Source organism: Xiphias gladius, chromosome 8 (assembly GCF_016859285.1).
Source record: "Xiphias gladius isolate SHS-SW01 ecotype Sanya breed wild chromosome 8, ASM1685928v1, whole genome shotgun sequence".
Lineage (NCBI taxonomy): Eukaryota > Metazoa > Chordata > Actinopteri > Istiophoriformes > Xiphiidae > Xiphias > Xiphias gladius.
In genome coordinates, this window is record NC_053407.1 from 18,332,916 (window position 1) to 18,348,734 (window position 15,819).

At 37.2% G+C, this 15,819-nt stretch overlaps 1 protein-coding gene across 1 annotated transcript; it reads left to right on the forward strand.

Annotated features, from left to right (window-relative positions):
* Positions 1-56: 56 nt before the first annotated feature.
* arih1 (ariadne ubiquitin-conjugating enzyme E2 binding protein homolog 1 (Drosophila)) lies at positions 57-15,538 on the forward strand. Its single transcript, XM_040132708.1, has 14 exons — positions 57-823; positions 6,802-6,869; positions 6,999-7,146; positions 8,350-8,442; positions 8,525-8,580; positions 9,595-9,661; positions 9,855-9,961; positions 10,102-10,144; positions 10,268-10,339; positions 10,812-10,942; positions 11,259-11,316; positions 11,919-12,179; positions 13,464-13,576; positions 13,664-15,538. Exons 1-14 carry the CDS (start codon positions 536-538, stop codon positions 13,746-13,748), a joined length of 1,590 nt encoding a protein of 529 aa, XP_039988642.1. The 5' UTR covers positions 57-535; the 3' UTR covers positions 13,749-15,538.
* The last annotated feature ends 281 nt before the right edge of the window (positions 15,539-15,819 follow it).

Here is a 15,819-nt window from a genome sequence, read left to right on the forward strand (position 1 = left end):
TATAAATAAGGCTTGCTTGGGTGCAGATAGTGGCTGACAAAATATGATAACGTTTTACAAATCGATACACTTCTGTAGAATTACAGAAAATGTTGGAACCGTATAGTTCGCCAGCTCGTAATAGTTTCTTCAAGCGTTGGTCTTGCCTACTTTTTATGAGCGGGAAGTGTGTTTTGTTAAGTTGCTGAGTACTTTAGCTGCGCGTGTTTAATGCTGCGTATAATGATTATTTTTGTGTTTTCAAAAATCGTTTTGAAATATACCCAGGTGACGACAAAAGTTTGTCATTTAAAATATATATAATTTTGTTTTAAAAAAAACATTTTCTTGTACAGTCCATCTGACGTAAGTCCGTCGTCAGTTGGTGACGCTGTGTCTCTTTGTTGGCTTAGCAGCGGCGACGTTTTGTTGTTATTTTCGCTGCAGCTGAAAAACAGGCTCGGATAATTTTGGTTTTCGAATTGTTCCACACTCAACATTTCACACACTGTAGACCTTTAGGTGTGCTTGTCACAAGTTGATAACCACCCTAGGAATGGACTCAGACGAGGGTTATAACTATGAATACGACGACGAGGAGGAGGAATGTAGCGAGGACAGCGCCGAAGAGGAGCCCGAGGACGACACCCTGGAGCTCGGCGAGGTGGAGTTGGTCGATCCCGTGGTGGCCGGTGGGGAGCGAGACGAGTGCGGCGAGACTGGTGGAGGAGGCCACGGTCCCGGTGAGGAAGAGGAGGAGGACTACCGTTTCGAGGTTTTGACTGCCGAGCAGATCCTCCAGCATATGGTGGAGTGTATCAGGGAGGTCAACGAGGTCATCCAGGTAGGTATTTTGGCATGTCAGCGTTAGGAAAGACCGGGGTCCAGGGTTGGATGAAGCGTAAACAGGCCATGGATGTTAGCTTAGCCGTTAGCCTGGTAGGAGTAGTTTACTTGCTGGAAGTTGGCAGTTTCAGAACATTGATAAGATTTACACAAGACAAGAAACCTTTTTTCTCAATGTAGTCCTATTTTGTGTGCCTAGCGTTTGAAACGAAGATATGGACAACTTTAAATTTGTGCATTGGAGTAACAATTTCTATACGAATTCTGTTCCAGGAAGTAGTCTAATCCCTATTGAGAAGTTGGCAGTAACGTTTGCTAAGCTAATGTTAGCTTGCAAGTTAGCTAGCTTGCTAACTAGCGAACTATAACCGTTAAACTAACACCTTAGCGCATAACGTCTTTGGTTCTACAATTAGATATCTGCCAACTCCACGTAAACACCAGTTGGAGTGCGTTAACCAAGCAGATTAAAATTAACGTTACAAAATTTGTAAAATTACATGACCGTTAACGTTATTATAATGTAGGACGAAAGGCTTGGTCATCGAGTTGATTAGCAGGTTTCATGCTAGGTTACATGCGTTAACGTTAACAAGCTATGTTATTACGACTTAATTAAAAGTTTGGATGGTTCACACGAAGACGTTGCAATCTGGCAACGGTGAAAGATTAAATTTGAACGGAAACTCAGTGGAGACCTTCGGCTTAGCGTTAACTTGGGCCTCCATTTCCTTTCACTTAGCTTCACTTAGGTACAGAATAAAATGGGAAGTGGTCACGATAACCCTGTCATTATTTACGTTTTTAAGGAATAGGGTTGCATTTTATGTATAAAAATATGTTTGAGTGTTATAATTGCACAATAAACAAACCCAAAAACTAAAATAGGTAAAATACCCAAACTGTGGATACGGTACAGCCGCATGGCAGTTGTTTCTACAGCAGAATCAACTGATAGGGGTATTCTTCTATTAATAGTATTTAGATCTAGCTACTTAATTTCAGGTATTTGCAGCACTGACAAATAACTTTATTCAAGTAAATTCAAACATCTGTTTTCTGAATTAAAGTTTTCAATGTGGAGTATGTCATAGTAGGATAGTTAACTTCACTTGAATATACTTTTCTTGTAAATGTCTGTAGTGGCTGTGTCTTCACATGTCAAAACTGGTTTTGCCCGGTCTCGGAAGACAATTAAGGGTGAAGTTACAAGTGGCTTACGGATTTTTTTTTTCACCTGTAACTTTGTAGACTGTCAAAAATTGCACGGCAAACTTCAGAAAAACAGAACAGGCAAAACTTGTGTGAACATTGTTCATAAATATACTCACAGGTATTTTTTAATATTTTGTCCAAATATTAAGAACATTTCTCAGTACAATTAAACTACACAACAAACTACAGTCCCTAAAACGAGTATAAAATTGAATCAGCACCTCTCTAAAACATTATAAACAGAAGCTGATTATTATAACCTTCATGAAGGTAGGGTTTACTGATGGGCTGTTGTATTAGATTGCATTAGTTTTAGCTAGGTGTGCCTATTAAACTGGCAGTTTAGTATATAATCATACTTTGTCTTTTCATACATTATCAATACCTTGGTACCAATGTCATGATAAGTTCTCTTGAGGTGTATCCTGCTTAATTTGCAGATGTTTTTATTCAAGGACCACCAACCACATGTTTATGCTTGTTTGATATTTGGGTGACAGCACATGTGTACATGTGGCTTTGTGAATCTCTCATAAACATTTGCAAACCAAAGGCACTACATATTGCTTTGAATGAGAAGTATATGATAGAGAACTTCGGAAATTATTTGATCATTTTTAGAGAAGTTTTTAAATCAAAGGGTTTAACAAAAATGTTGCATGAACTTTTTTGGAATTACAGCCATTTTTATACTATTCCTCATTTTCAGAGGCTCGAAAGCAATTGGAAAAATCTGTGTCATGGCCAGGTGTGGCGCGTTCCCTCGTTATTTCATTAAAAATTAAGCAGATAAAAGTGAATTTAAATTTGCATTTGGTCGCTTTTCCTGGGAACTCTCAATATGTGGTTCAAAAAGGTGTAGATGTAAATGAAGGACACCATCATTAGTTTGAAAAAATAAAACAAACCTATCAGACGGATGGCAAAAACTTTAGGAATGGCGGAATCAACAATTTGGTACATTCTTAAAAAGAAGGAACGAGTTGGTGAGCTCAGCAACACCAAAAGGCCTGAAGACCACAGAAGACAACTAAAGTGGATGATCACAGAATTTTTTCCTTGGTGAAGATAAACCCTTCGAAGCTTCTAGCCATGGCCAAGGACAGTCTTGAGGAGGTAGGGGTATCATTGTCAAAGTCTACAATCAAGAGACGCTTTCATGAACGTAAATACATAGGTTTCGCCAGAAGGTGCAAACCACGGGTAACGCTCAAGGGCAGAAAGGCCAGATTAGACTTTGCCATAAATCATCTCAAAAAAACGTGCCCAGTTCTGGAATAAGATTCTTTGGACATATGAGACCAAGATTAACTTGTACCAGGATGATGGGATGAGAAGAGTATGTAGAAGAAAAGGAACGGCTCATGATCTAAAGCATACCACATCATCTGTCACACATGGTGGAGGCAGTGTTATGGCATGGGCATGTATGGCTGTCAATGGAACTGGGTCACTGGTGTGTATTGATGATGTGACTGCTGATAGAAGTAGCGGGATGGATTCTGAATTGTATTGGGCTATACTTTCTGCTCAGATTCAGCCAGATGTTGCTTCACTGTACAGACGGATAATGACCCAAAACATACTGCGAAAGAACATTCTTCAATGGCCGAGTCAGTCACCAGACCTCAGCCAAATTGAGCATGTTTTTCACACACTGAAGACAAAACTGAAAGCAGAAAGACCCACAAACAAGCTGCAACTGAAGGTGGCTGCAGTAAAGGCCTGGAAAAGCATCTCAAGGGAGGAAACTCAGCATTTGGTGATGTCAAAGGGTTCCAGACTTCAGGCAGTCATTGACTGTAAAGGATGTTCTTCCAAGTATTAAAATTAATCCTTATATTTATAATTATGTTGGTTTGTCCAATTATTTTTCAGCCTCTGAAAATGAGGGAATGTATAAAAATGGCTATAATTCCTAAACGGTTAATGCAATATTTTTGTTAAACCCATCGAATTAAAGCTGAAGTCTACACTTTAGTCGGATCTTGATGGCTTCATTTCAAATCCATTGTGGTGGTTTACAGAGGAAAAATTATGAAAATTGTGTCACTCTCCAAATATTTATGTACCTATCTGTACAGGATGGAGTGAAATAAACATTTTGTGTGTGAAGAGGTACATGGAGACAATTCCCCTTATGTTTTAATAGCTTAGAGCAAACCCCATGGAACCATGGCACTGTACTATAATGTACTCTACTGCTGCAACATCAATCCCATTTCAAAATAAATGCATCATGCATATATTTAGAATACAATATATAAAAATATAATGTTACACCCACATCACACCCAGGTATGATGGGGTTTTTATTGTTCTTTCATATTCTATACTGCTTCCACAATGAAGCTGCAATGAATCAAAATGCAAAACAAATTTTTGTCTTCTGTAATTCTAAGAAATTTCACTGCTAAAGTGCAGTCTTGAGCATTTTGTTACAAACAGCTGATAGATGTTTTTCCCTGACTGATGGTACAATTGTTTCTGTAACAACGCACACACACAAGTTGGTAGATGTATATGTGTGTATGACAGCACAGACTTGGAACAATATTAAAATTTAACAGATTTTAGTTTTTTTTTTCTCCCTGCTAGATTGATTCCTTTGTTTTTTTTTTTTTTTTCCTTTTGTAAATTAAGAAAGTGAAATCATATAGTTCAGTTCAGGTTACCCGCAAATTTTTTTTTCTCCTCCTGATGAAAACTTTTCAACTCGTATGGAAACCACCTTTTAGAAATCTTCATTTGTTTGAGTCTTTCCGTTGACTTTGCATGCCACCTCTGTATTCACTCTGCTTTGTATAACTTAACTGCAAGGCAGCATCAGCAAATTGTGAAGTGGAGCAGGTTTTCTCTCAGTTTGAACAAAGAACAAATGGGAGGGAACAGATAGAAAACCTGGAGTGGCTCACACACTCTTCAAGTCAAGACTTCAGTGTAGCATGCAGTATTTCTGTTGCTCCTGGAGGACGAAATTGGTGGGTGCAACATGTCTGTCATATCCCTGTGCATTACTATATGGACTTAGAATAGAATTTATGTCAAGGTACACTAAAGTTATTTTTGCAGCTCTTGGTGGCCAAGCACCTTATAAGACACTTTATATTGGAGGTTGCTTTGATTTCTTTAATTTGTAAAAAATCTTTATATCAAATAGGAGAGAGCAGCTTTGTACGTTTAATGGTGTGGCAATAACTGGTTGTGCAGTGTGGTACATAAAGCACATGCGCATAGAGCACAAATCCACCAACTTAACTTTCAAATGTGCTGCTGGCTGGCTGAAATTTTCTGTAAGGGACTTAAGCTGACTCCAGCTGTAGGTAGTGACTTGAATAATTCAACAGCATTCTGTATTCACTGCCTTCATTAGTGAAATCCTTCTCATTTGTAACCAAGGTTGAAAAACAGAATGCAAATAATACATTTATATTTTACATAATTGTTATTTGTTAATTTTTCAGGGGAAGAAGCAAGAAGAATGTTGATAATGTGTTAAATTACTTAAAGTACTTACAGTGAAAAATCCTTACATACAGTATAATGACACTGTGTTTGTGACATCATCTGTATTTTCTGTATCATCACTGATATTTCAGTGCTGTACAATATGGTGTGCTTCTGTGGAGCTATACCATCACATAAACATAGTAGAATCTGTGTTGCAAATTAAAATGCTAAATCAAATGGTAATTTGCACAGAGAGAGCTTAGATTAAGCCAGAAGTAGGATTGATGGGAAATGGATGTGATGGAACTTTTCCATTAAATGTTTTTTGTGGGCAGGGTTCAATTTGGTTTTGTTGCCCTTTCAAGGAGAATTCAGGATTGTCTGACCTTATTCAATTAGGCCTATAGTACACTCCAAACAAAACTGAGTTGGATGTATTTCTTCTGTCAAAATGGCAGGTTTTTGTGACACACTTGCGGTGCCACTTTAGTTTCACTGCAGAATGTGAATGCTGGCCCATTATACTTAAATTACATACATAAATTTTCTCACAGCCTTGTTCAGTTTCCCCTAATACACCGTCACATGTCCAGTCACAAGCAATGGTGCGTGGTTGTTGTTTTTTTTTAATCGCGTGTCTAGTGGTCTAATTTATTGCATCATACACAGCTGCTATTTTGCCTGTGAAAAGTCTACATATTGCAAAAATGCAAAACTTGTATTTAATTTGGAATGTACTGTGGCTTAGGTTGCCTACTCTTAGGCAGCCACTGTGAACAGAAAAATTGAAACTCTACCCTGCAGTAAATACTCCTGGTGCATCATTTTTCAAAAAACGATTTCTTCAGATGGTGTCAGACAGGAGTTGACTTAACTTTTTGACAACTTGTAAGGCTGTAGTTTGTGGTGGTATTTTATTGGATTTTACTGTGATGAAAGGTGTTTCAGATATGTTTGTTCATGCCCACTAGCATACATGGTTGGACAATGAGTGGTAATGTGAGAGTTATGAAATCACAACTATTTTTTTTTTTTTTAATTTAAATGACTTGATTTCATTTCAGTGAATACAGTTATTGTCCAATAATAGGCTTAAGCAATATCTAAAGAAAACTGGATCCATAGAGCTTTCTGTTGTTTCACAAAAGAAATTTGAACTGGTACTTCGAGTAAAATTGTGGAAATACCGATTACTGAGCTTGTGTCAGTAATACCCCCAATTATAGGTTGTTACAGTGAAGATTAAAAATTGGCAGTAGTTAAATGTAAACTTTGGATTTATATCTGACCAACCATTTCTCATTCCTCTAGAATCCTGCAACAATAACACGCATCCTTCTCAGTCACTTCAACTGGGATAAAGAAAAGCTTATGGAAAGGTAACAATCTCTGAATTACATTCTTTATTTGCCACATGGGAGGGCTGATGTCTTAAAGATTTTTTTTTTTTTTTTTAAAGACTGATTTCATTTTTTTCTTTTTTCTTTTTTTTGTCTCATTTTATACAGGTATTTTGATGGTAATCTGGACAAGCTTTTCTCTGAGTGTCACGTCATTAACCCCAGTAAGAAGCCTCGGATCCGTCCTCCAATCAACACTAGATCATCGGCACAGGACATGCCATGTCAGATCTGCTATCTGAATTTCCCCAACTCTGTGAGTCCTATAATGACACCAGCGCTGTGTTGCCTGAGCTCAATGTATGTTCAGCTGTAAATTGTGATTTTACAATAGAGATTATCTCGAAAATTGTACGACACTAAAGCTGTGTCTTCGCTTGATGGCACAATGGAGACCCAGTTAACAGCCTTGGCTAACATACTAGTAAGAGAAAAACAGGATAAGTATGGCTAACTTGACATCATCACAAAATGTGATCACATTGTCTATTATGAAGGACTAGGATTAATGTTTTCTCATGCCTGCTGTACCCAGACATAAATTGTTGAATGCAGCTCAGTGTCATTATTTTAACTCAGTATTCACTACTGTTAGTTAGATTCTTTATCAGTACAGTGATCTGATTTTAGTTTTCAGGCTAAAAGTGATATTATGGTATTAACTTGGGATATTAGTTTAGACATTTTAGACTTGGCACCCTGTAATCAGATGTCTCTCTACCAGCTGTTGGCTTTGTCAATTGGATTTAGAATAGAAAACTCTCAAGACATGCCAGGTAATAAAAATGCTTGAACAGTAAAATGTTCCAATTTGAAGTAAAGATTACTAATGCAGAGCACAGAGGGGGGAAATATTTTAGTTGCATAGCTGTTGGAAAGCTGAATGCTTCTATGTCCCTTTCACTTGGAAGTATCAGAAGGAAAACTCAGCAAATACTGCAACAGTTGTTTAATTGCAATGCTATACCATTTCAACAGGAAATAGAAAATTATTGTGTCCCAGAATTGGTAGAATTTGTATACCTTATTTACCCAGCCAGAGGTCATCCAGGGCCAATATTAAAAACATTTACCAACAGATTAGGACTGTTAATCTACAAATGTACCTAAATTAAAGGGCCACTGCAGAGTGTATGGTTCCATTCCTATAATACAGTACATTGTCTCAACAAAGTATTCATTCATGGAGGAGGAGATATTAAATTGTTAGAAAGAAAGCTGCAAAATCCAGACTATATTAATCTACAATATTTATATGTTCAGGTTTGTAGCACACAAAATTATCCATCAGCTATTTGAATCATTTTGTACAAAATTGTTTTGTCAAATCTTGGTATTTTTCCTATGAATGGCATCAACTCTGAAGCCCTTGACTAGTCTGGTCAACAAAAGCGCATATGCTTGTAATTATGTGATATTTGTCTTATTTAAAATTAAAGTAGATACTTCTCTCTTACAGTATTTTACAGGCCTGGAGTGTGGACACAAGTTCTGCATGCAATGCTGGGGAGATTACCTGACCACCAAAATCATAGAAGAAGGAATGGGACAGGTACCCACTAAGATTTAATGATCAGTGTTAGTCTTTTAATAGCTGTCTGACTAATGATTCGCCTTCTGCGTTGTCTTCTCAGACCATTTCTTGTCCTGCTCATAGTTGTGACATTTTGGTTGATGACAACACAGTCATGTGAGTATCCGTTTGTGCTTGTATTTGTTTTGATGACTTGTTGCATATTGGCCATCAATGATCAGCATAAGTAAATGTGACTTACCTATTCTTGTAAAGAAAAGAGCAGGAAATAAACATGATTCTTCTTTTTTTTTAATTCTGTCTCATTTTTTTGTAAAATCATTATTGTATAGAGACAGGCACAGTTCACTAACCAACTACTAGTGAAGGACATTTTTCTCACAACATTGTTACATCTGCATCATTTTTAATTTGGAAATTTTGCAAGATGGTGTTGAAAAGTCAAAAAACATAATGAAGCCCATACACTTTGCAATTGGGCATACATTTCAATCAAATAGTAAAGAACACAGACATAATTATTTATTGCAAATTAAGCAGAAGAAAATCAATATCATCCTAAAATTAGACATGCTGTCTTTATTTATATTAGTTTTTTACTGCATTTAACAGGAATAGAAACTGTAAATCAGAAGATTTTTCACCTGGCATTTTCTCTGTCATTAGACCACTACTTTACTACTTCATAATGTTTATGTTCAGCCTGTAGTGCAAAGAAATATACCTCCATATTGGAAACATGGACAGTAATCTCTTGTACCAGCTCTTAAGCAGACAGTAATTGTCTTAACCTACATTCTGATCTTACCAGCTAGCAAGAGACCTGACAGTGTTTCTACAGTGTAGGATGCAACATGCACAGAAACATATATTCCCCAAGTCAGTATTTAATTTCATGAATGCACTTGTACCTTAGTTAGTAACCCGTACTAAATATCTTTAATAATATAAAATGTGTACTTGCTCACATAATTATATGAGCAAATACACGAGTTTTCTGACTGTAATGTCAACTCAAGAGAAAGTGGTATTGTCTAACTGTTTTGTTTTTATTGAATTGTTGCTTGAAAGGTTTGCACTGAGTACAGTATAAAAGGGAAGAAGCTTTTACAAAAGTCATACATTTTATATAATGAATGCTGATAATAAATGATTTGACTTTTCCTATAGGCGCCTCATAACAGATTCAAAAGTGAAGTTGAAGTACCAGCATTTAATTACGAATAGTTTTGTAGAGGTAAGCTTTGATGTTTTTTGGTTGTTTTTTTTTCTCCTTAATAGTGTATTGGAATGGACTATAAAACCCTGATTTATTATGTTGAGCTGTTAGTTTATCCATATGCACAACTTGGAAAAACACAGACCCTCTTTGTACTTAAGCGTCCATGAAATTAAGAGTTGATATTCTATCTCTCATTACTTCTTTCAAGTGCAATCGACTGTTAAAGTGGTGCCCTGCACCCGACTGCCATCATGTAGTCAAAGTCCAGTACCCAGATGCCAAGCCAGTGAGGTGCAAGTGTGGCCGTCAGTTCTGGTAAGAGAGCTTGTTAAAAAATTGGTGTATTAGATTATTGTGAACTGACAGTGACAGTAATTGAATGTTGACTCTGTAAGTTTAACAGTAATTATTAAACATTATTTGAATTTGACTTGCTATGCCTCCTGTTGTTGCAGCTTCAACTGTGGAGAGAATTGGCACGATCCCGTCAAGTGTAAGGTAAGCCAATGGGGAATATTTTATCAACTTATTATCGCAAGAAATATTTAGCTACTTCTCTTGAGTGAAATTCTATCACCATCAACATTATTATTTCTTATTCTTATTTTAATACTTTTGTAGTGGCTGAGAAAATGGATTAAGAAATGTGATGATGACAGTGAAACTTCAAACTGGATTGCAGCAAATACTAAGGTATGGAATCAATGTGGCTGTTAGTTTTGCCCACTTGCCTGGTTCATGTTGCTAGGGAATTAATGTGATGGCAACAAAGAAATTTCAGTTGTGGAAATAATGATCATACTGAAGGCTTTTTTTTTTTTTTTTTCCTAAAGTTGGAAAACTCAGTGTTGGCCCAATCAAATCAGCTCATTTGTTTGAATAACCTTCCTGGTCCCAAGCTATCAGGCCTTCATTATTATTTCGGACACAACTCTAGACTTATAAGAAGACAGGCCCAAAAAGAACAGTCAGTTTTAGTATTTTTTTTAATAGCTTCTTAAATCCAAACATCTACTCCCTTTTTAAGTATGTTTTTTTTTCTGTCTCTCTTGAATTCCTCTTTGCTTTTACTGCTGTTAGCATTTCATTTTTGTCATTTTTGGCCTTGAGCAGAGACTCAGTGCTTCTCTGAATCACAGAAATCATTAATCCCCTCTCCTGACAGGAGTGTCCAAAATGCCATGTGACCATTGAGAAAGATGGTGGCTGCAATCACATGGTTTGTCGGAACCAGAACTGCAAAGCTGAGTTCTGCTGGGTCTGCCTTGGTCCATGGGAACCCCACGGCTCAGCCTGGTAAGAACTTTAAATCTATAGAGTAGATGACTTGTGCCTCGTTGGAATATACTTCAAGTAGGTCTTTATTGATAGTAGTATTGATGGTAAAAAAAACTTTAAACTTTTAAATATGTGGAAAATAAATGATCTTAGGAGAAGTATATCCTTAACAGATATTAAATTGAAATTGTCGTGCCATTTCATGTCTAAATACATATCTGACATCTGCCATGTTAAATATTGTATATGAAAAAGCATGAGGATATAAAATATTGTCAAACCGTTGTTGTGTGTCATGGTATTCTGGACAACATTGTTGGTTGTAATGTTTTAGGTACAACTGCAATCGCTACAATGAAGATGATGCCAAGGCAGCCAGAGATGCCCAAGAGGTAATAAATGATACTCATATTGATAAATTTCAAAACCTTTGCATAATTTTTCACTTTGCCTGTGATGCCACATAATAGCACAATATCAGTGTGCAACATTCAGCCATATTTGCAACAGGTGTGACTGCCATTCATAAACACACAGAGGTGGCAGCCCCCAAGTATTGTTTGCATCCTGCTGAACTGAGTAACACATGTACATTCCGACGAGAAATCCTGAAAAAATGTATATAATTTGATAAATACCACAACAATTATATAGCCAGCAAAAAAATTATCTATTGAATTATTTGAGAATATAATTCACTCCAAATAATCAAACAGTTCCTCATGTACAAAGTTTATCTAAAAACATTGGTAACGATAAGGGGGAAGCTGCTGCGTTAGCCTGATAATAAATGTCCATTAAATCTTTGACAACGGGGTTAATTGTTGCGCACTGAAGAATACTGTCTCGCCTGAAATGCCTGCAAATTGTGATTTGGATATTTTGTTATATGTTGCCGATTATCCAGTACCCAATGAGTTTGAAGCGTTACAGTCAAGTAAAAGTTGAGTTGAGCATGCTTGAGTTAAAGCTAGTTCCATGCTCTTGTGTACAGCGCTCCAGGGCAGCCTTGCAGAGGTACCTGTTCTACTGCAACCGCTACATGAACCACATGCAGAGCCTGCGCTTTGAGCACAAGCTCTATGCTCAGGTCAAGCAGAAGATGGAGGAGATGCAGCAGCACAACATGTCCTGGATTGAGGTGCAGTTTCTGAAGAAGGCTGTGGATGTGCTGTGCCAGTGCCGCTCCACACTCATGTTCACTTATGTCTTTGCCTTCTACCTCAAGAAGAACAACCAGTCCATTATTTTTGAGGTATGATAAAAGGGAAACTGTTGGCTTAAATGTCATAAATGTGAGCAGATGGTGTATGACATAAATAACTAGAGCTATTTTAGTTTTCATATTATTTTTATAAATACCATTTGCAAAACAGTTAGTGCTGTTAAGTGTTTATCTTGTTAGTAATTACTGCCATTAAATGAAGAATTAATCATTGTAATAGAACTGTGTTTAGTAAGAGTGTTTGTAGTGCAACAATAATTCAACACTGCAAAGAAAAAAGGAGGAAAAACTCCTGAACTAGGTCTTCACCAATCATGTTGGCTGATTCTTAGGCCTAAAAAACTTATTTTCAAATTTCAGCCTTACAGTTTTACTGATTGTGATACCTTAGTAGCAGACAAACAGGTGGGTGAATACATACATTTCTAACAAGGGTTATCATATCAGACCTTCACTGCATGGTTATAATGGCACAAAATAATCAAATAACAGTAATATCACAATCATTATTAGCAAAAGAATATTAAAAGTTTACTTTTAAATCCCAACTAATCAGTGTATTTTATACTAATGAATCAAAGTTTAAAAGTGAAGCAGTTACATATCCATTTATTGTTATTAGCTGGAAAAAATATAAACAGTATTCCTACTTATTGTGTTTTATTATAATACAGTCATGAACACTCCTATATGGCGACGCCCCCATTTCAGCCTTTGAAATATCATCTTTTCAATTCTGTCAAAAAAAGATTTCTAATCATAAATCCTCAGGCCAAACTCAGATTACAGGTCTATACAAAATTATGAACAATTGTGAAACCACATTCCATCACACAAAAAGACTGCTTTTGTCATAAACCTCAATCACGCTGGTACTACAAGACTAGCAATAGAAAATATATTTCCTACATATTATTAGATTATGTTGCCACCATTAGCTTTCTCTCTCTGACACATGTTCATCTCCCTCACATATCTCGTTCACACACACAGGCTCTCTTGACTCTTGTTACTTACTCTGTACGGTTATGTCTTTTTTGGAAGACAGATTATCCCAGGAAGTTCTGACCATGTTTCCATTCGTCATTCCACTCTCGCAGCAGAATGAATCCACTGACAAGACCAAATTAGTCACCCAATTGTTGGGAGGGGCAAATGGGAGGAAATTGGCCTATGCTTCCTGTAGTCCGAGCTGGGCCTGAGGCAGGACGCTCCAAAATTTAGAACACATTATGATGGATAACTGACATTTCGGTTTTTTAATCTATCCTGTGAAATAGAATAATATTGTTTATCAAATTCTTGGTTCATCAGAACAACCAGGCAGACCTGGAAAATGCCACTGAGGTGCTGTCTGGCTACCTAGAGCGGGACATCTCCCAGGATTCCTTGCAGGATATCAAGCAGAAAGTACAAGATAAGTACAGGTCAGTGAAGGAAGAATCGTAATCACTGTCTGCCACTGTTAAGTTTGTGTGTTCTTGGACTCCAATAAATTTATCTTGTGTCTGTAGATACTGTGAGAGCAGGCGAAGAGTGCTGCTACAGCACGTGCATGAAGGCTATGAGAAGGACCTGTGGGAGTACATTGAGGATTGAGGACACGTCCCAATGCAACGGACTCTTGAGTATCTTGACAAACTAGAGCGCTGATGCAATTTAACAGGGCAGCACGGGCCTTCTGCCGCCTCTCCTTTGGCAAACCAACCACTTTTGCATCATTTTTCCTGGATTTGTTTAACAAAATCTTAAAAGTAAATTATATTTAAATAAAAGGTAGAGTAATAAAAAGAAAGTGTACTACAGTATTGTTAGCAACAGAGTGGAGTCTTGAGAAAGCAGAAAATCCATCTTAAACAAATACATCCTTTTGGCTTGTATTGTAACACCTCCCCTGAACTATCTTATTTTCCTATGTTTTTTGCTTGTGAATCTTTTCTGTTTTGATTTTGACTTTTGTTTTCCCATTGGTGTGAATATGTTTTCAACACAGCTTTAATTGTCCTGGCCATGTCTGCAATATGTGGTGAGATCCTTGTCTGGGTGGCTGAATGTTGATAGGCTGATTGCAAAGGGGCAAAGACATTTCAGGGGGGGAGAAGAAAAAAAAACATCAAAAGAACAAAGTAGCAAGTCTGTATTTTTCAATTTGTAAATAGTCCATATGCATGGAAGTTAAAGAGCAAGAGTGGCACGTGTTTGCATAATTTTGAAATTTTGAAATATTTATTCTTTACCAATATTGAAAAAGGTGTACTTTTGCCATGTAGGTTGAGTCTGTTTACTCCCTCCATAGTGCGTTGGGGTTTGGAGGTCTTTGGCAATAAGGCATTCACCCTATCATCCACAGTCTCTTCAGAGCAGTGCATAAGTTACACCTTATCAGTAAATCTAAATGGGGACTGATGGAAAAGATTTCTCTTATTTGCCAAGTGATCAGATAAAAGACTCAGTGAAAGTGCACAGCTGAGTTAGAAAATCAAGAACAGAAAAAGTTTCACAGTTAAAAGGAAAGGTTGAATGCACTGGCCCTGTGTCCCTCTATTCTAACCTTTTGCCGTACCCTCTTAGTTTTTTTTAGAGGTGTTTAACATTTAAGAACATTACTAATTATTTGCAAGAGCCAAACTGAGTGACATTCACTCATTTTTTTTTTTTTTTTTTTTCTCTCTCTCTTTCCTGACGTGGCTTGAGGTAGCCCTCTTAAAGCTCAGATTGCACCTTGGGGATTGAATGAGGGTAATAGAATGTACTGACAGCACAGCTTTGTAGTGCTGCTAATTGGGCTGGATCACTGTCAAACAGGGTCAGGCATTTGCATCACTCTTGCAGGGAATACTTGGATGGCATGGGACTGATAGTGGCCACGCCTCTTTGAAGAGATCTCTTGCCTTGCAGTGAGACTGAACATTGCTTTAAACAGAGCTACACAGATGGACTTGCGTGGGCCAGATGAGGAATATAGGGCAAACTTCTAAAGGTTGTAGGGCTGTTTTATAACGCTGTTATGCTTTTGCATTAAAGACTGTATTTTTCGCACATGGGTTGAGGATTCGACATTGAAATGTCAGTGCCCCTCCAGGTTTTGCATTGTTCTGTGTGGTGGTTGCTCTGGTTGTCAAGCTGTCTGCTTGTAAATGCTCGTTCATGTCTCTGCAATATGGCAGTCTTCACAAGATTGACTGGAGGGGACATGAATATACAGGCACTGATGCAAGTCAGAAGATGACACCAAAGTGTCAGCCATCATTAAAACACATCCTTTGCCCCAGTTTCAAATCTTTGGGGAATTCTCTCCCAAATGCTTCTTATGTGTTCAAACTTATTATTTTATCCTAGCAAATTATAAACTGTATTGTTTATTTGAATAAATGTCATGAGAAATCTCATTTTTGGGAGTACTGTGTGAGTCATTAGAGTAGGTTTGGTCTCAATCATATTAATTAACCAAACATCCATGATGCATTTCTGCGCTATGTATTTTGCGATGTAGTGTACTACAGACCTTGGCAGAGCTGTGTCTTCCAGAATAGCGTGGAATTCATTTGGTAACTTTCATTGAATAATTTTGATTTTAGGTAAAACTGTTAGCTTTTTTGCACCACTTTTACTTTGCAGATTGTACGATAAAGATCAAGTGGTTGTTTGTATGATGTCACTTTTGAATTCA